The sequence below is a fragment of the Lycium ferocissimum genome, chromosome 10 (assembly GCF_029784015.1).
Source record: "Lycium ferocissimum isolate CSIRO_LF1 chromosome 10, AGI_CSIRO_Lferr_CH_V1, whole genome shotgun sequence".
NCBI classification, from domain to species: domain Eukaryota; kingdom Viridiplantae; phylum Streptophyta; class Magnoliopsida; order Solanales; family Solanaceae; genus Lycium; species Lycium ferocissimum.
In genome coordinates this window covers 19905460-19925902 of record NC_081351.1, presented here as the reverse complement: position 1 = coordinate 19925902, position 20443 = coordinate 19905460, and the positions used below count along the sequence as shown (strand labels likewise).

General features: G+C 35.6%; 2 protein-coding genes and 1 long non-coding RNA gene across 3 annotated transcripts; 1 reads left to right on the top strand and 2 right to left on the bottom strand.

Annotated features, from left to right (window-relative positions):
- Positions 1-2061: 2061 nt before the first annotated feature.
- On the bottom strand, positions 2062-7821 carry LOC132032732 (protein PHOTOSYSTEM I ASSEMBLY 2, chloroplastic). The gene is made up of 7 exons (XM_059422431.1): positions 7675-7821; positions 4992-5095; positions 4651-4691; positions 4122-4249; positions 3112-3204; positions 2643-2773; positions 2062-2471 (listed from the first exon to the last, which is right to left on the bottom strand). Exons 1-6 carry the CDS (start codon positions 7754-7756, stop codon positions 2643-2645), a joined length of 579 nt encoding a protein of 192 aa, XP_059278414.1. The 5' UTR covers positions 7757-7821; the 3' UTR covers positions 2062-2471.
- Positions 7822-9439: 1618 nt separating this feature from the next.
- On the top strand, positions 9440-9910 carry LOC132032731 (uncharacterized). Its single transcript, XR_009408583.1, has 2 exons — positions 9440-9505; positions 9570-9910. It is a non-coding gene; the product is annotated as an uncharacterized LOC132032731 (long non-coding RNA).
- LOC132032730 (casein kinase 1-like protein HD16) lies at positions 9728-20162 on the bottom strand. Its single transcript, XM_059422430.1, has 18 exons — positions 19927-20162; positions 19767-19815; positions 19242-19653; positions 17614-17745; positions 17355-17428; positions 17195-17264; positions 15928-15983; positions 15359-15430; positions 15114-15208; positions 14968-15034; positions 14760-14889; positions 14429-14647; positions 14208-14344; positions 13034-13208; positions 12854-12944; positions 12224-12381; positions 10488-10676; positions 9728-9946 (listed from the first exon to the last, which is right to left on the bottom strand). Exons 3-18 carry the CDS (start codon positions 19572-19574, stop codon positions 9887-9889), a joined length of 2058 nt encoding a protein of 685 aa, XP_059278413.1. The 5' UTR covers positions 19575-19653; positions 19767-19815; positions 19927-20162; the 3' UTR covers positions 9728-9886.
- Positions 20163-20443: the final 281 nt, after the last annotated feature.

The window sequence follows — 20443 nt, the reverse complement described above, 5'->3', positions numbered from 1 at the left end:
CGACCCCGTTATCCCGGATCCAAAATTGATAAAGATCTACCGGCCCTTTTTGTGTCTTTTTTGGTGGGAATCTAGTATCGTGGAGGAGTAAAGCCGAAAGTGTTGTATCCCGATCCAGTGCGGGGCAATCCGAGTATAGAGCTATGTCACAGTCTACGTGTGAGATTATGTGGATACATCATCTTTTAACTGAAATTGGCGTGAAATATCCTACTCCGTCAAAACTCTGGTGTGATAATCAAGCTGCGCTCCATATTGCTTCAAATCCGGTGTATCATGAAAGAACCAAACATATTGAAGTTGACTGTCATTTCATTCGTGAGAAGATTCACGAAAACTTGCAAAACCCAAAAAGAAAAAGAGCAAGATGAGATGGTATACCACATGCTTCTGCAATATTTAGCCAGCTTCCGTTCAGGCCAACAGCAAAGTAACTCCTTTACTGACTTTGGCACTACCCAAGCCAATCCAGATAGATTTATAAACATGTGTAGGATTTGTTTGGTCAGCTAACAATGCAGGAGATGGTGAGCTATATATATCTTTTTCTTCTTCTGCTTCATTCTCTGGAAAAAAACATCCGATTGCTAATATTATAATCCCTCTTTTGCAAATTACACTAAGTTAAGCAAGCATCATTGGCTGCAATCCGACTAAACCCATTCATGTTAGAGAAGGGGATTTTCTCTTCCAATTGGATTTCTAAGGCCAGGGAAGTGACAGTACATCAACCAAGAAGATTGAATATTTAGCGCCCCTGAAAAAATCCCTTAGTTTGAGTAATTTTAACGCGCGCTAACAATATTGGAAATTTGTGTTTGCGTGCCAAGAATTCATGTTAATGTTGTAGTCTGCTTTCTTGGTAGCTATAGTTTTGGGCTCATCATTTTCCCAAACTTCTCATGGTATTTTCAACTATTTTGTGGCTATGGTGAAAAACCAGCTACTGTTGCTCCTTTAACGCATTACAGCATTAGGATACTTAGCTTTACACTATGCACCTCCGCTACAGAGTTTTGCTCTCTTGATCATATGCCATGGATGTTTCCATTGATCTTTATACCGCCAATAGGCTAATGATAGGTTGTTACTTCTCTAGATCTAGTTTCACCGCCATCCATTATCAAAAAAATCCAGAGTGACATCTGACGTCCAAGATATCAAACATTCAACTTCTGTCAATCCAAGATGAACAGGCTACGGCCATTTTTTGGCAGGATTCTGACACGGAAACCACCAAGCAACGTCGATAAACTCCTCCTGTGCTTTCATTCGCCTTTACTCTAACCCTGCAAAAGCAGCAGGAAGCATAACCTTCAGATCATTTTTAAAACATGTATGTACCAGTGAAGTAGCAAACTAATCCAGCATTGCTCTCAAAATTGAGAAAATTACAGCCAAATATCGTTCGGCCATCTAGTTTATAAAGTATGTACACAGGGTATAGGTAGTGTATAGTTTATACTACTAAATATACATATATTGTACATGCCTATAATATAATATACATTCTTATACACTACCTAAAGTGTACAGGCACATAGGCGGTGTGTACTTCAGCCATGATTGATAAACGAGATAGCCGAAGGGAATTTCCCCTCAAAATCCTTTAGTTAGTCTTTTAGATCCCGATAATTTGTACATGAAATTAGTCTTTTGTCTTTCTAACATAAGTAAAGCATATCCTGTTGAGAATGATCTGCATCGTTCTGAAAGCTAGCAAGAAAAAACTCACCCAGTGCAGAGCAGCAGCCTCCACACTTGCCCAGTGATGAAAATAAAATGGAACTCCGCCACAGGCCATGAGTCAAAATCCAAATAATAGTGTTTTGTTTAATTAACTATATATTTTTACAGTACACTTCTGTTGCACCAATGGCCTATGGAGTTGTGATTTTTTTTCTCATTCTTAGTAATTCAGATCTTTGTTTTTCAAGTTTATTCCTTTATATTTCATGTTTTGTGAAGTTATCAACTTTTCTCCTTTAACATGCTCAAACAAAATGACCATACATAATGCAACAATTTTAAAAAAAAATATAGATGGAACAAACGCTCAAGTTCAAATGAAAAAGAAGTGACAATTTTTCATGCAAAGAAATTACACATCCCAAAGTACAGAAAGCCTCTCTTTTCTCTTCTTTCATTCTCTTGTTGTTTTGAGATATGAAGACAATATATGCAAATTGATCAACAAACTAATGCTTCTCTTGCAATATTCCAAATAGTTGCTATGCTAACTCTTATCATGTGGCAGAAAGTACTTTCCATTTCTTTCAAGAATGGTGTCGGGGGCGATGGAACGTCCGGGAATACTACTCCAGTATCAAGATAAGTTGGGGAGTTAGAACAAGAGTTCATCTAGAGATCTAACACGTACACCCTATATGTGCGACAACACCAGAGTTCTGACATCCATAATTACTTTCATCTGTTGTCATTGTCCTTCTGGTTTAAGTACAGCTTTCAACCTGCAGAATAGGAAAGGTGGCGAAGAACAAGGTTAGAAAAGAATATGCTGAAAAGAAGGATTTCATAAACCTGCTTGGGATGTAAAATGGCGTTGAAAGTTGTATAGCAAAAGGTGATAAAACAGAATTCATGAGACCAGAAATGAGTTAGAATATAATTGTTGAGTTAACCTATGAGTTTGGCAACAGTCGCCCATTATACATCTTGTTAAGTAACTTCCGTGCATCTGGCCGCCTAAGAAGACCTTTATTATTAGGTAGACCAGTTCCCAAGCATACAGGACATACTAGTTTCCCTCGTCCTGCATAGCCCATAAGAAAAATGTCATTACGTTACAGATAAAATAAATGGAATCATTCTGAAAGCAAAGATCATAATGCAAACGATTATCAAGTAACGGAAAAGACTGTCCATTCAAAGGACTATTGATGGCATGTTGTGTTGGAGTATTTCAAGGTGCAAATGGAGCCATTCTTGTTTTGTGATTCAATAAAGAGAACCCTACACCTTACAATATTTAAATTTTGGTTTTGTGCAGAGACTATTTAGAGGAACTTATTTCTCAACAAGCCAGAAATATGTGGACAGATAAATAGGAACAGCTTCAAGATGTAGAAGTCAGATATAATAACAACATACCATAACAATTGGGGCATTCAGTGAACTCGTAAACATCTTTAGCTCGTTTTCTGTTTAGAGCTTTCCATTTTCCTGAACCACCACACATATCACCTAAATAAAAAACAAACGACCATCTTAAAGTAGAATAGAGCACTAACATAAGTTATGCATACACTACATAGATAACATGGTGCTTTATTTAAATTGGGATATAAAATTCTTTGATTCTATTGTCCTTGATAGAAAAGACATGTTTTGTCCTTTGGTTAGTTAGATAACATAGTGTTTCATTTAAAAACAGTTTGTTTAGGTATGTTGTTTAGGTGGTTGTTCCCTAGGGGCAACGCTTCTCAAGTTTGTTTAAGATAACTTCGAAAAGAAAAGTTCCTTGAGGTTCTTGTTTCCATCTTCAACACTTCAAAAGCAGAACTTTTTGGATAAAACATTAGAACCTTAAATACTCGGCGATAAAGACTCACCATAAAAACTTCAAAACTTTCGCCAAGTCATCACTTATTGAGTTACATGTTACTCCCTCCGGTTCAAAATAAGTGTCCACTTACATAAGCAAGAAGGAATTAACTTTATTTTTTCAGATTTGTCCCTGTTTACTCAAGGCAGTAAATAGGCAAGATTCAAGAGTCTTATTAATTAAGGGTAGTTTAGTCAAAATACCTATTTTTTTCTAGGAGTTAGTGCTTTCTCAAGGGGTGTAAAAAGGGCTAAGTGGACACTTATGTTGAACCGGAGCGAGTAATTACTTTTGTTAACTATGCGGTGCCTTTCTGTTATATTTCAAAGATTTTAGCATATACAGATACACTGGATCCTATTTTTTTGTAAGGGTATTGGATTTGGTTATACTGGTTTCGGTTTAAATTATTTTGGGATTTTAATATGAAAAATCTTTTAGAATTACTTTATAGTCATGGAGAAGCGTAAGAAAAGTTCTCCCATAACATCTTGTTACCAAATGTAATAGGATTGGTAGGATGAAGCAAGCAAAACGGGAAACAATATACACTTACAAATTATAGCGCCACTACCCCCACAATTCCTACAGCCAGGACTTTCATTTCCATCTAAGGCAATTGCTTTCTGTTCAGAAGTCGGGTTTCCAGAAGCAGTTATCAGAGCTTTTAGCATCAGACAGATATCCTGAGATCCTTTTTTTGTTCCGAAAAGGAATCAATAAATATAATCAGATGGTACTTGTAGCATCACTATGAACATATAGTTCCTAGTTTGAGACAAAACAGTACAATGTCAATTTTATAGTATTTAATACTATTTGGAGAAGCAAAGAAATGTTTTCCCATAACTTTTTCAAACATTTTTAATTTTTTTAATGATAAGCATTCTGTTTTTTCATAATGACAATCCTGCAAAACTAGTGCATTTTTGGAAACAATATACACTTATCATTTTTGAAGAGTCCTACCCCAACATGGATTCCAACTACTTACAGGACTTTCATTTCCATCTAAGGCAATTGCTTTCTAAAGTTAAAATTTCTGTTTAGATTGATTATCAGAGTTGAACAGTCGATTGTAGGATCAAGTCAGACACAATCTCCGTGAGACTGATGTTTGAGGTTTCTGTTCCCAATTGTAATCCCCCTTCCCCTCCCCCACTATGTAATTAAAAAAAAAAAAATTGAACAATAGTGACATGTATATCATCCAAATACATATAGTTCCCAGTTTGAGATAAGACATAAAGTAAAATGAAAAAGCAATTTTATACTCCTAAAACAACTAAACAAGCCTCAGTTTACAAATCCAGGTCGGGTATATGAATCCCCCACTTCTTCGTTTAAGCTCATTTAGTATCATCATCAGTGATCCAATAATTCAAAATATTAGCATCCCATCAAGAAGTAGTAAGAAGTTACAAACCTTTTCCTCTACAGGTTCATGTGAATGCTCAGAAGAAACTGAAGCACAACTCTCATCCTCTGAGCTGCAGCTCACACGAAAATCTACCCTCTTCTTCAAATTCACTACCATTTACAGAAAAAAAAAATATTACTCCCAAGTACCAACATTTTTTTCACACGAATAATTCAAAAGGGGTCATCAAAGCTACTAATTTTAAGCAAAAAAACAACCCCAATGAAAAGGAACAAATCAAGAATGACTTTAACCAGTCTAAGAAAGGCAACAAACAAACCAAAAACAAATAATACACCCCCAGTGCATTTTTCAACTGTATATCAACTTAAACTGCTTGGAAGAACACCTGGAGTTCCACATCAAAAATTCAAAAGGGTCTAAGAAATATAAAAACTTTCAACCAAATTTACCGTCACCAATCCAAAACAGTAAAAACTAAAGTTCCACTTTCAGATTTTATCTGTATACAGAAGTTGGATCAAGAAAACAACTAAATTTGAACCAAACACCAACAAAGAAAAAACATCCCAAGTAGAGTACAATAAAAAATGACCTTAACTAATCCACACCAAGATCCAGCTATGTATCAACTTACATTGATATAAAGAAGAAGATTTGGAGTTTAAGTATGAGCCCCATAGAGCTGAAGAAGTGTGCAATGAGAGGTGGGAAGCCATCTCAAACTCTACATATACACTCTCTTACAGTAAGTTAAAAAGTTGAGATTTTTAGGATGATATTTGAAATTTTGAAGATAAAAAAAAGTACCAAAAAGGTCTTTAAAAATACCAAATTTCAACAAAAAACAACCCCAATCCACAGGAACAATCAAGAATGACCTTAACCAGTCCAAAAAAAAGAAACAAACAAATAAATGTATCCCAATTGCATTTCAACTGAGTATAATTTAAACTGCTTGGATAAACACCTGAAGTTCAACAACATCAAAAACTCAAAAGGGTCTAGGAAAATACAAACTTTCAACCAAAAATGACATTCAGCCAATCCAAAACAAAAACAAAACTAAATTAGGGTCAAGAAAACTACAAAATCTGATCCAAAACAATTTCTTTGAAATTAGCCAAAACTCATCTCTATAAAGAAAGTATGGTCAAGAAAACTGAATATCTCTCTTTGTTTTTTCTTTCTATCTCTCAACCAATAACCAACAGTAAGTAAAAAGGTTGAGATTTTAAGTATGATATTTGAAACTTTTGAACTAAAAATAATATCAAAAGGGTCTTCAAAAATACAAACTTTCGACAAAAAAAACCACCCCAATCAGAAGGAACAATCAAGAATGCTCTTAACCGTCCCCCCAAAAGAAGAACAAATATTTCCCAATTGCTATCTCAACTGTCTATCAACTTAAACTGCTTGGAAGAACACCTGGAGTCTCACATCAAAAACTCAAAGGGTTTACAACTTTCAAAAAACCAATCCAAAAAAAAAAAAATCCCAAGATTTCATCTGTTTACAGAAGTAAGGTCATTATGAAATACAAAATTTGAACCAAAAAAAACATCTCAAGAAGAGTACAACATTATTCAAAAGGGTATCAACTTTCAACCAAATTGATATATAAAAATTAAAGTTCACTTTGAGATTTCATCTGTATATAGGATCAAGAATACTAGAAAAATTGAACTAAAAAATCAAAGGAGTGGGAAATGAGAAGTGGGAAGCCATCTCTCTCTTTGTTTTTTCTTTCTATCTCTCTACTTTCTACATATACACTCTATTACAGTTAAGTAAAAAAGTTGAAATTTTTAGGATGATATATGAAATTTTGAAGCTGAAAAAAGTACAAAAAAAGGTCTTTAAACATACCAACTTTCAATTTAAAAAAACAACCCCAATCAGGAGGAACAATCAAGAATGACCTTAACCAGTTTAAAAAAAAAAAAAAAAAAAAAAAAAAAAAAAAAAAAAAATGTATCCCAATTGCATTTCAACTATGTATCATCTTAAACTTCTAGAAAGAACCCCTGAAGTTCCACATCAAGAACTCAAAAGGGTCTATGAAAAATACAAACTTTTAACCAAAAATGACCTCCAACCAATCCAAAACAATAAAAACTAAAACCCCACTTTGAGATTTCATCTCTATGCAAAGAGTGGTCAAGACAAACTACAAAATTTGAACCAAAAAAGAACAAAAGAAATCCCAAGAAGAGTACACCAAAATTTTCAACAGGGTCTAGGAAAAATACAAACTTTCAACCAAATTTACCTTCACCAATCCAAAACAATAAAAACTAAAACCCCACTTTGAAATTTCATCTATATGCAAAGTATGGTCAAGAAAACTACAAAATTTGAACCAAAGCCAACAATAAAGAAACATCCCAAGAAGAGTACAACAAAAATTTCAAAAGGGTATAGGAAAAATACAATCTTTTAACCAAATTTACCTTCACCAATCCAAAAAAAAAAAAAAAAAATCCACTTTGAGATTTCATAGGTATACAGATTACAGATGTACGGAAAATTACAAATTTTTCTCTTGTGCTTGTAACTACCACTTTATCAGCATTTTGGTGCTGGTCTTTTGGTTTCTATACAAGTTACTACATTTCTCAAAAAAGAAGAAGCAGGGTAATGAAAACTACAAAATTTGAGCTTAAAAAACATCCCAAGAAGAGTAAATTAAAATGACCAAAAATCAAGCTATGTATCAACTTACACTGATATAAAGAAGAAGATTTGGAGTTTAAGTATGAGCCCCATAGAGCTGAAGGAGTGGGAAATGAGAGGTGGGAAGCCATCTCTCTCTTTGTTCTTTCTTTCTATCTCTCAATTTCTACATATACAAAGTAAGTTAAAAAGTTGAGATTTTTTAAATGATATTTGAGATTTTGAAGCTAAAAATATCAAAATTGAGTAAAAGAAAGCAAAGGGTGTTTTGGATTTTGTTTTTTTTTATGAATGAAAGAGAGGGAACCAACATGGATAAACCTTAGCCTCTAATTTCTGTATGAATATTCAAGTTATGTTTAATTATGTTTTGCTCCCCTAAGGTTTAGATAGATGACTTATGCCTCCCCCTAACTCTATAACATTTCTCGAGCTAAGTAGGCGTTTGGCCATGAAAACCAGATATTTTTCACTTTATTTAGTATTTTGGAGTTAGAGTTGAAGATGGAGTTGTGTTTGATTATAATTTTTGCAAAGAATATTCGGTTGTTTGAATGTATTGAAAGTGAAAACAAGCTTTGTGGTGTTTTTCAAATTCCAAATACAACTTCAAAATACAAGTTGTATTTGGAATTCCCATGGCCAAACATTAATTTGCAAATAAAGTGAAAATATTTTTGGAAAAAAAGTTAAAAAAATTCATGGCCAAACGGGCCCTTAAGTTACTATCAACTCTCTAAAAATTACTCCTACTATTCTCTCTATCTCAATTTTCTGTCATAGTTTGTCTGAAAAGAATGTCATACTACCTTAATTAAAAATAATTTAGCTTTAAACTTTTCATTTCACTCTTAATTAGATAATTTATAGTTTCACAAATGCTTTTGGCCAGAGGCGCAATCAGGATTTCAAGTTTATGAGTTTTGAACTTAACACCGAACCTATAACTCATATTAGTTACTAGATTAACGATTAAATCTTTATACATAATTCTTTTTCTTTCTTGAGAACTGGCAAGTTGTAAAAATCTTTATACATATTTAATGAATCTCCTATACAAATATAAGATTTAAGCAAAAGTTACTAGATTCAACTGAACCCGTATCTAATATCGTAGTAACCACAAAGTGATGAGCCACATGTAGCCGAGGGTGTCATCCGAACCCCTCGGCGGAAAAACACCGTTTTTTCAAGCGTTAAAATTATTTTTTATATTTATATAAGAAATGTCGAACCCCCAGCTTCTTCGTACGTTTACTTTTTTATATTTTCAACCCCTCGACGGAAATCCTGATTTCGCCACTGGTAACCACCACCCCCACCCCCCCCCCCCCCCCCCCACCCCACCCCCACGCACTCCCAACTCCTGCATTTCCACTGTTATCGAATGATATGTTTATGACATTGCGTCATTGGAAATATGTTTGGTTATAATTGAAATTAAAGAAGAAATGTTAATATCTTTCTTGATATGTTCTTCATTTAGTTTAATTTAAAACCACTACTACTATTCGGTTAGTCTACTTGATATTACCCTTCTGGGAAGAGAAATTAGTCAACTTAAAGAACGGTTTCATATGCTTGATTGGCCTATATGACTTCATAAAAGTTCCCGTAACTCCAGGAATTGTCCAAAAACTTCAATAATGATGATATAGCACAATGATTTTGTTACTTCTATTGTTACATTGTTATGGCTAATGCTTTTTCTCAAACGAATGCAATTCTGCATTTCCCATTTAAAAAAAGTTGAACTATGGATGACCAATGTATCAGATATTACGACTTGATTTTAGCCAAGAGGCAGAGAAAGGTTCAACAAGCACAAATCCGGTTTTTATAGGACTAAAGATCCTTTGACAAAATAATCCATCTTTATTGTTGGCTGATATATCTTGATGTAATCAACTAAAAGCGAATAGAAGAAGATAATTAATAGGCGAGATAACAAAAAAAATTTCCTGTAATACTAGTACACGAAACAATTTTGCTGCAAAATATAACGACTAATTTTGCAGCAAAAACTTTTCTTCCAGTACTAGTAAGGTGTCAAAAACATCATAGCACAAAACAGCTACACAGAGCAGCTATAACACACACAATTAAGACATAATTAAAAGTTTCATATGCATAACATTCTAAGGCATCTAACTTTACCATCCCATTTACACTTAACAAAATGAAACAAAGAAAAAGAGAAGTTCGGGATAAGATCCCTTTGTCAGGTTTACAAACAATTTGGTCACAATTTTTTTTTTTTTTTAAGATACAGTGCGTCCATAGCATAGACAAGAAAGATACAGATTCTTTCCCCATTTTTCCTGCACAGAAAATGAAAGTTGGACCACAAGTCAATAATGCGCTCATAATAAAACGATGACAGTACAGTATCTTTGTCCTAATTATATACTTGTAAACTACAGACTTAGCTAATAACAAAACATAACGAAAGCAAAAGATATATTATAGGAGATATCAACTGGTTGGGACCAAGACTTAAGTCGATGGTGTTACATTAGGTCAGGGTAGGGCTAACAAAGAGATCTCTAGCTTTAGAGAATCCAACTGTAAAGATATGATTGACATAAGATCTTAAAAGTCTACTACATATGATAAACTAGATACCAAGACATACTACATATTATCACGAGGCATGTATGAAGGTTCAAGAGAATTTTATAAATATACGAGGTAAATTTCCTGAAAGTTCATGCTATCAGTATCACAAACCTACATAACTGACATAATATTGGTCGAATCAGTGAATCAGCAAACATAGCTTTACCCGGCAAGTAATGCTTTTTCTAAGTTAGCTTATCAACACTTTAGGTAAAGTAGAAATAACAAATTCACAAATATTACCTTGACATGTGTGCTGGGAAACTGGGATGTTCGCAGAGTTTCTTGAGTCTCGTCACCAGGTCTTCGGCGAGGTACACTCAGGATAAGGGCAGCTTGGTCTGCCGTAGCAGCTGTTGCCGTAATACGATAACCATTATCCCACCGCTTGTGAATGCCTTCACTGGGATAAAGGAAATCGAGCTCTACCACCTATTAAGCATTAAAAATCTCCATGTTACTAAAGCTAGCACTACTTTAGGCAGTAGGACGTCTTAATAGATGTGATCAAAGTTTTCAACAAAACGGTACTGTAAGAGAAACTAATAATAGCTGCATTCACATTCAAGTCAACTGAACACGATAGCTACTGTTACTCATTAACAGCTTAACTCTCCTTTGTTGGGGTTACCGGAGAAGAAAATGTATATATCTTTAAAATTGGCTCTTTAGGTTCTAGAGTCAACTCCCAAGAGTAACTTGGAAGTCATCTTCAAACAAAAAATTACCTTCACTTTGCCAGTGGGCCTCTCTACCCCCACAAAGGTAGGGGTAAGGCCTATGTACATCCCACCCTCCCCTCCCCAGACCACACTTGTGGGACTACACTGGGCATGGCGTCGTTGTTGTTTGCCAGTGGTGCACCACCTTCTCTTCTTTTCTTGTGAGCAGTATTTCAGTTGTGATTCCTTTTTTTTTTTTTTTTGGCAACAAGAACTTTTTAATATTCTCTCCGCATAATAGATAAGATGAAAAGGTGCTGCTACCAAGCATTTAAGTAATATTATTCACCAAAAAAAGATCTAAAAGATAGTGGAACTACTGATAGTTCAACACCAATTATGACACCCAAATACTCAATTGGCGATGAGTGAGAACCTCATAAGTGCATAGTTGATATCAAGATTGCCTAATATACAAACGAAAATGTATGCTGCCTAACTCTCTGTATATGTCTTCTATAACAACCAATTAGTTTTTTCAAAATAAAGAAATAATATATTTCTATAGCGGGGAAAGTACACCAACCAATTAGTGGAGAGGATGAACTTAAGTTGTATCTTCATTTTTTTTTTATAACCAAGAAATCCCCGGGGTCAGTGGCATGAAATTCGAAACTCAAAGGATACTTGGCCCACCCCTCTACTCTTCTACGCTTAAATACCAGGATTTTGTCTGCAAAATGGTTCGAACACACGACGTGTGCTAACACTCTTACCAACCACTAAACCAAAGCCCTTTGGGGAGGCAGTTAAATCTTCATATAAAAAAGGCAGCCCGGTCCACTAAGCTCCCGCTATGCGCGGGGTCTGGAGAAGGGCCGGACCACAAGGGTCTATTGTATCAAGAAATGGAACATTTTAAACATTTCTGTTACTTGATTCCCGTGCGAACACTCCGTTCACAAGTCACAACACATAAGAAGGACTTAGCTTAATCCAACAAAATCTCCAAGATGCAACACAAACGGACTACATATTTTCAAAAGACTTTTATTAAGTAAAAAAAATTACAAACGAACGGCAACAACGAGGAATGGACCTTTTCTCATTTCCTTGTAGAAAAATCTTACTGCAACTACCCTTTTAGATCCTCGAGCCTATGCTTAATGGGGGAACTTATCTGATAATTTTTCAAGGTTATCATAACGACAATAGTGGTGGAGGGAACGGGGCAGAAGGAAATCAGGATAGCATAAAAACACTAACACCATGTTAGATAATGTGTGTGTGTGTGTTAAAGAGAGGGGGACAAACAACCTGGTCACTGAAGCCTGAATTGCGTGACATAACAACAGCCCACCTAGAGCCAGCCGTTGCCATGGAGGTCACGTGGAACCCTTCCTTCCATTTCTTGCTTATCCACTTAAAGGGAAATGACTCACTGACTTTATAAGACTGCTGAGTGAACTGTGTGCCTGCAGAAGATGCCATAACTGTTATATACAAAGATAAAGAAAGTTCAGGACCTAGACTGTCCTAGAGCAGCAGCCTAAAAGCTCAAAGCTGGCATAATAGTCTGCATTTCCCTTTGCATAGGGAAAAAGACCCTCCACAACCATAGGCACCAAGCATCTACAAATCAACTCAATAGAATAATATAGAAAGAGACACCAAATACTAATGTGATTCCACAGGGCACAATACCATAACTCTTGTCTTCAGCACATTTCCGGCATGTAAGAATACTATGTCGGACACACCTATGTCTGTATCAGTCATCAAAATTACCAACTTTTTTTCTGATAAGTAATCAAGTTTATTTTATAACAAGTTACCGATTTTAAAATGTAAGGCAATTAAAGATAACTAGCCGTATTCTCTAAAGGTGGGGTAAAAGATCAAAACAAACACAAAGAATTAACCTACAGCATCTTAAAGAAAACCCACCTTTTGACATTACTACTAAAGAGCTTCCATTGGTGGCACCAGCAAGAGAACTAATATAATAGTTCTTCTCCCACTGCTCCATAATCCACTCCTGTAAATATGCATTAGAAAGATTAGATAATTACATCTGAAGTTAAATAGCCGCGCACCACCTGAAGACTACATGGAAATTCTAGTTACCTTGTGTAAGAAGAAAGGCGACAGCTCATAAACTTGGCTGGTGAAGTTCGTTCCAGCATCCATGATAATAGCCCATAAGCTAGAACAGGATGCCACACAGCTTATAGACAAACCATCCACAGACCCTTTCTCCACATGCTGTGCCAATCTTGTGTCTGCTACATTATAATGGTACCTAAAAGAGTAATGATGTTAGTAGTAGGGGAAGTTGGGGTACAAAAGATGTTTTATCCTATCAACATTATGGATTGAATAGGAAAGAATCATCTCCTGATACCATGGAGCATAGACTAACATAAAAAAGATCATCCTGACGAATATTTAGTGATTATGCCATCAGAAGATAAAGGACACTCCATGTATCCTTCTAATAAAATAGGTCAATGAGAATTGGCTTAGGTACCAAGTTTGGAAGATATTTCTCTACCACATATAGCCTACAAGGAGTTCAAAATGAATTATCAGAAGAAGCTCAAAATTCCTCTGCTCCCGAAGCCCAAGAAGTTGAATACTCCCTGGCATATGGTACTTCAGCGTTTTACGAATCTCTGCTAGGGGTAAGTTTGTTATTATAAGCAGCGAAAGCAGCTTCTCTACTTCCTACGAAGCGCGAAATTATCAAGTTCCTCCACAATGACAATAGGAAATCAACATTGTTAAGTTAATTAAAAACTCCCCAATATTCCCCAAATCTTATGAATGAAGAAAGAAGAGTTCTTTGCAACCTAACAAAGAGTGGAGCTACAAATAAGATATCAAAAGCTGAATAGAAGCTTTAAAAAGACGAGAGCAAAGAAACGAGCATACTCATCATCTTAAATCCACCACAAACTGCCTGTAAGGGAAAAGATTGAGTACCAAGAAACAACCAAAGTTTCAAGCTTTACACATTACTAGAAGTCGAGACACGCAACTTTTTGATGGATTGACACTAGTAAGTAGTAACAAAGTGATCCTAAATTATAGGAAGCACTGGACCTACTACTTTGGTTGTTTTACTACAGCAAACAGGTGATCCTATGACTTCACGCCAATGCAATACCGATCACTAGAATGTTTTTTTAAGAGAAAAGGGTCAAATTAGACCCTCTACTATTCGAAATTGAACAACTTGGTGCTCCATTATCAAATGCCTTACAAATAAGAGACAAATCATGTGACATGAAATACCTACCTCTGTTTCATTGGCTTTCTGGCATTGTATATTGAAATCCATTGTGTCGCAGGAACTCCCATCCGAATCTTCTTCTGAGGCTGCTCTTCTTCCTCGTTTAAAGTCAGTCTCCCACGCTTTTGGCCAACTTGAATAATCTGTAATGATCACACAATGAGCCCATATATCACTAAGACATAATTCTTACACACTGCAGCTTATATAAAATTTAGAGTGCTTACCTTTTGGGCACCATCTGTGTTGATTGGCCTTATAGCAGGATCAGCTCCAAGCAAGCTTCCAAATAGAGAGATTAACTTTGAATATTTTGGTTCTTCATCAAATTTCATGTTAATTACTGTATCAAGAAATTCTCTAAAAGGTGCGGGGCAGAAGCAACACAGCATCTCCGGAGATGTTGCCATCTTTTTTTTGCAGACTAGAAATGATTTGTTATCACCCTGTAACTCAAAAGATAAACTTGTAAGAAGAGGATGCGGGGGGAGTTAAATGACTGAACAATCTGTATGCAGTGTAAAGACTGGAGAGAAGCAGGGAAAGCAGATACAGTACCTGATAGCCCTGCCATGGAAGCCTCCCTCGGTGAAGAAAAATTAGCGTGTATGCAAGTGATTCCAGATCATCTCTTCTACTGGCAGTCCTTCCTAAGTGAGCATGCGCACTTGCATACCGAACAGTCCCTCTGAAATTGATAGACAGGAGTTAATACTGGGTAATATGTAAGATAACTAAGGCAGAGGATAGCAGAACATCAACACACCTGAATGTGTCAGGTCGCTGATCATATCCGACATGCTGCCCTTTTGAAGTGTCTCTCCACTTTGTGGCTGTACTTGGTAGATAAAATAATCAGGAACAAGGATTATCAAAACAACAGACACAGAAACCTACACTAAGCTCTCTTACCCAGTCCCAAGTCAACTAGGAACAATTTCTTCTCTTGTGGTGTTGATGGCTGGCCAAGTAAAAAGTTTTCTGGCTTTACATCTCCGTGCACGTAACTGATGTCAAGAAAAACAGTACAATGATCTCAAATTAAAAGTAGTTCAAAATTTTCAGCAAACAGAAAGAACCAAAATGATTGCAAGGGGAGCGTTCATGCCCTTACTTATCGCCAAAAGGAAAAGAAAAAGAGAAGAGTGCATTCATACCCTTTTGCATGCAGCTTTTCCAAAATAGACAAAGACTCAACTGCAATACAAGCCACCATTTCTGCAGACATTCTGCAAAAGTAGGATTTATGAGCAGAGCTCGAACATTTAACTGACATACATACATTATCACAATTCAAAACTGAATAAGTTTGTCGAGGATATTCTTTCTTTTTCTTAGAAGTAGACCTCGGAAAATCAGAATCTATTATATACTCCACTATGAGCTGATCTTTATCAAGAAAAAAGCACCAGTGTATGAGGATGGATATTAAGGCCCATTTTAAGTTTAATATTGGCATTACTAGGTAATTCATGTCAAACAAGTGGCAACTTAATTAGGAACATTTCTCGATTTGTGCATCTCATCCTTGATGAGGGGCCAGCTGATCTTCTCTGTCATTTCAAGGCTAATTGGTGACTTATTGAATGATGGTATCTCTGTTATCAATCTATCATAATAAGCATTAATTACTGAAAGAATGTTAATACAACCACTTCCTGGAGGGTCTGACAATTTGGAAAAAACATTTATTCAACAAGTATGATTTATACGAGTATTAGCTTACGATTGTCCAGAGGAATTCCATACATCCCATAAGCTAGGCCCTAGCATGTCCATAACCTGCATACATGATAATAAGGTCAATATGCATAACTGTACATAACACTCATTTAATATATAAAACAGCATTCACTAATCCAGGAAACATAGACCAGCATTTACATTGAACAACCACTTTCCTTGTAACTCCTCCGCCCATAAATATTTTCCCGTAACTCCTCCGCCCATAAATATTTTCCCACTAACATTTTGGGTATGTCTCAAAAAATTTATCCCATTTCAACAACCAGATCTTTTTTCTTCCAAACTATCTTCAACAGCAAGAAAACACTAGCAGAATCTTTATTACACAATTAAGAAAATAAGCATGAAAAAGCTTCAAATGTTCTTAAATTGGACAGGATAGACCAACTGACAATATATATACAACGGACAAATTTTTGAAGGAAAATGATATTTTTTTATAGTCGAGAAATCCCCAAGGACCAGTGGTGCACGGTTGGAAACTCGGTGGATAATGGCCCACCCCTCCACTGTTCTCCACTAAAAAGGTAGGCTTTTGTGTGCAGCAAGGTTCGAGTCAGTGACGTGTGCCTAACTCACACATCACAAGTTACGCTCTTACCACTAGACCAAAGCTCGGGGGCTAGTGTCAAAGACAGTTTTTGAGGTCTAGGGCTAGTGTTGTAGCAAAACAAAATCAGTCCCCTCAAAAGGCTCTCATCCCGAAAAGAAAGTAAGCAACTGCCAAATCAAGTCTCACTCAATCAATCAATTGAAAGAGGAATAAATAAATAAACAAAAAAATAAAGACGTCCATTGTACATTAGAGCTAATTGTTAGCTTATTAAAGAGCAGATATGAGACCCTCTTACAACTTGCAACGTCTCCTATTCATAGATCTGTGCCTGCCTTCGTACAGTTGGATACAAAATTATCAATTTTTGCAATGGGAATTAAAGTAGATCTTTTAGGTGGATGAAAAATCGGACTATTCGGGGGAGCTGGAGCGGGTAAAACAGAAATACAACACTCTGCATGCATATTATATTTAATTTGATTCTCTATGAAAGCTGAAATTAGAATGCTAAATAGGTCACAATCACTGTCCCAACTCACAATGTTGATGTTTCTCCTAATAATAAATATCACAACTCAATTTCTTTATCCTCCATAATTACTCTAAGACATACTTTTCTTGCCAATTAGTCTCTCTTGAAAGATCTGCCTATCGTTATGTTTTTACAATTTGTTTGTCCATATGAACATACCATGACATAATAGTCTCCTGCCCTTCCTTTATAATGCACTCTTGGCACTCCATGGCTGCCTCCAAGAGTACTGAAAAAAAAAAAAAAAAAAAGGTTCAGTCCTGCAAATCTTCTTTCAATATAAGTGTACACAGTAACTTCAAAAGATATCAATCCTTACTTGTAAACTTGCCACTCATATGGAGGGCCATAGCTACAGCCTTTGCTATTTCGATGCTCAAACTTAAGTGCAACCTAGAGCCATAACAGAAAGTCAATGGGGTTTTCTTTTATCAGATACAATGAGATTCATTAACAATTGTATCCAGAAGATGCTAAAACTTGTAGACAGGTAAATTAGCCTTGTCAAGAAGGAAAAAGAGGAAGAGGAGAGGGAGGGAGGGGGGGGAGGTTATAGGCTTCATAAGCAGCCGCATTACCTCCAGAGCCAATGGACCATTACTAGCACGTTCACTTCCACCAGTAAGACGGCGACCCAGAAACACCTGTCCAAAACCACCTTTACCTAACTTCCTTTCAACCTTATAAACGGGTGATCCTCCTACTTGCACCTGGAAAAAAAAATCATGCAGAAACCAAAAAATGAGTAAAATTCCAACATTTAAACCAAAAATTTGAAAAATATTTAGAACACCACTGGAGCTCATATTTAGCAGTTCAATTTCACACATGTCATCAGGTTTTTTTCAGCTAACGAAGGTCGCCGTGAGGATGAGAATCACTTGGAAGGGCCATGGGCATCCTAAGGCTGGATCAAGCTATTCCCACTTACTAAATGCAGGTGTAATTGTATAATTACATTCGATCTAGTAAATACCTTGCGTTAGAATTGAGAAATTCTAGGGCTTCACGTGCCGACCGACCAAATAGGAAAATTTATGTAGTGACCAAATATAGATAGCATTGCTAAAACATACTAATGACGTCGATGCAATCATAACAATCCACTCAAGATCAACAAAGTACCAAATTTATTTTTTTTCCAAAAAATAGTCTGAATTTAACAGAGAAATACATCATTTGTATGGTTCAAAACACAAAAAATCCCTTGAAACACCTAGAACACCTAGCAAACAACACATCACTTGCTTCAAACAACAGGCCATAACATCAAAGATATTTAATTTTGAAGTAGATGATCACATATAAGAACTAGGCATGCTAATTTATTGTATAATACATATATTTGAATGAAGTGATGCAATCATAGACCATAATTGATATAAATACTTCATATAATCAACCCCAAATAGCATTTTTTGGGATTCAGATGTATAAATTGATGATCACCGATGTGCTCAGGGAAAAGAGAGGTGCTCTCATCTACTTGTGCAGTCCCTTTATTGTTAGCACTCAATCCACCACTCTCATCCCCCATCCATATATCTAGTAACTAAATAAAGATAGTAATGCTAAAACATACGAAAACATGTATGTAAGTAGGACTGATAGCATCAATGCAATCAAGAACAATCCACTCAAGCTCAATAAGGTATCAATTTTACTTTTTCCAAAAATTGGTCGGAAATTAATATAGGAAATATCAAATACGTCATTTATATGGTTCAACACACAAAATCCCTTGAAATATCTGTCAAGCAACACATCACTTGCTTCACACAATAAGCTGCAACATCAAATTCAAAAAAAAATTAAAAGAAGACGATCGCATATAAGAACTAGGCATGCAAATTTGTTGTACCAAACTAACTTTTTTCAGGATTCAGACAGCAGAAATTGATGATCACCGACCTGGTCGACAATAGACAACAAGGTCAGCAAAGTACCAATTTTACTTTTTTCCATAAATGGCCGGAAACTAACATAGAAATACATCATTTTTATGGTTCAAAACACCAACAACAACAACAAAAAACTTGAAACACCTAAAACGCCTAGCAAGCAACACATCACTTGCTTCAAACAACAAAGCCACAACATCACAATTATTTAAAGTAGATAATCAATGATCATATATCACAATTTAGCATAGACCATAATGGATATAAATACTTCATATAACACAAGTTATACTACGATCACCGACCTGATCAGGGAAAAGGGAAGTACTCTCATCTTCTTGAGCAGTCCCTTTATTATTAGCACTCAAACCACCACTCTCATCACCCATCTCTTCTCCTTCCTTAACCTCAACTTCTTTTTCCTTAACCTCAACCACCTCAACCTCTTCTTCCTCCTCCTCTACTCTAACAACCTTTTCTTCTTCTGCTAATGCTTTCGCCTTCGCTGCACGAGTCTTTATATAACAATTCCTACCACCAACACCACCAACACGTTTTTTCGCTGCGGTTTTTTTATCATCCACTACTACTGGAACACCGCTACGACGACGTATAACCCCACTACGCAACTCCCGCATTCTTTTTTACCCATATAAATTGATCCGAAATCCGAATAATTGCACATCACTTATTTATGCTTTCTTCTTCATCAAAACCCTAATCATACCAACAACAACAAAAAAATTCAGAAACACAACAAAAACAAAGCTCGATCAAACTTTTATTAACTAATTAATTTCAATAATTGATAAAATCGAAAAAAAAAATACCTTTTTTTGGAGATTTTGATGCTTCACTTATATTCTCTTCATCAAAACCCTAATCATCCAAAAAAAAAAGTTCAAAATGCAACAAAACTAAACTCGATCAAACTTTTATTAAGTAATTAATTTCAATAATTGAAAAAAAAAAAATCGAACAAAAAGATACCTTTTTTTGTAGATTTTGATGCGTCAACAACCCCAAATCGTATAAAAAGGTTCAAAAAAAAGCTCGATCGAAGTTTAATTAAGTGAAAATTTGTATAAAAAATGAAAGAAAGGAGAATTTTTTTTTTTTTTGATTGCTAGGGTTTGTTTGTTTGTTTGTTCAAAAAAACTGTATATAAATCGATCTGTAATGCGCGTGAATGTCGATGAAAAGATAGATAGAAGCGGTATTGGATGGTTTCTTTTAATATCTACTACCTAATTTTGTTTTTTATGAGTACTTTTTTTTGTAGTTTGGGACTTAATTTTGAGTAAGGTGAGAAGTGGGGGGCTTATCAAGTAAATTTAGTATGTTTCCTTATATGGTAAGTAGGTGAGTTGGAGAAAGGAAAATCACTAGAACAGTAGAAAGTGGGTGTTATTTAAGTCCCCAAAGTTTACTGTATAAAATAATTTGGTCCTTTTAAATTGTCAAATTAGATAAGTTGTACAATATAGGATCTGTGATGCCCGTGCAT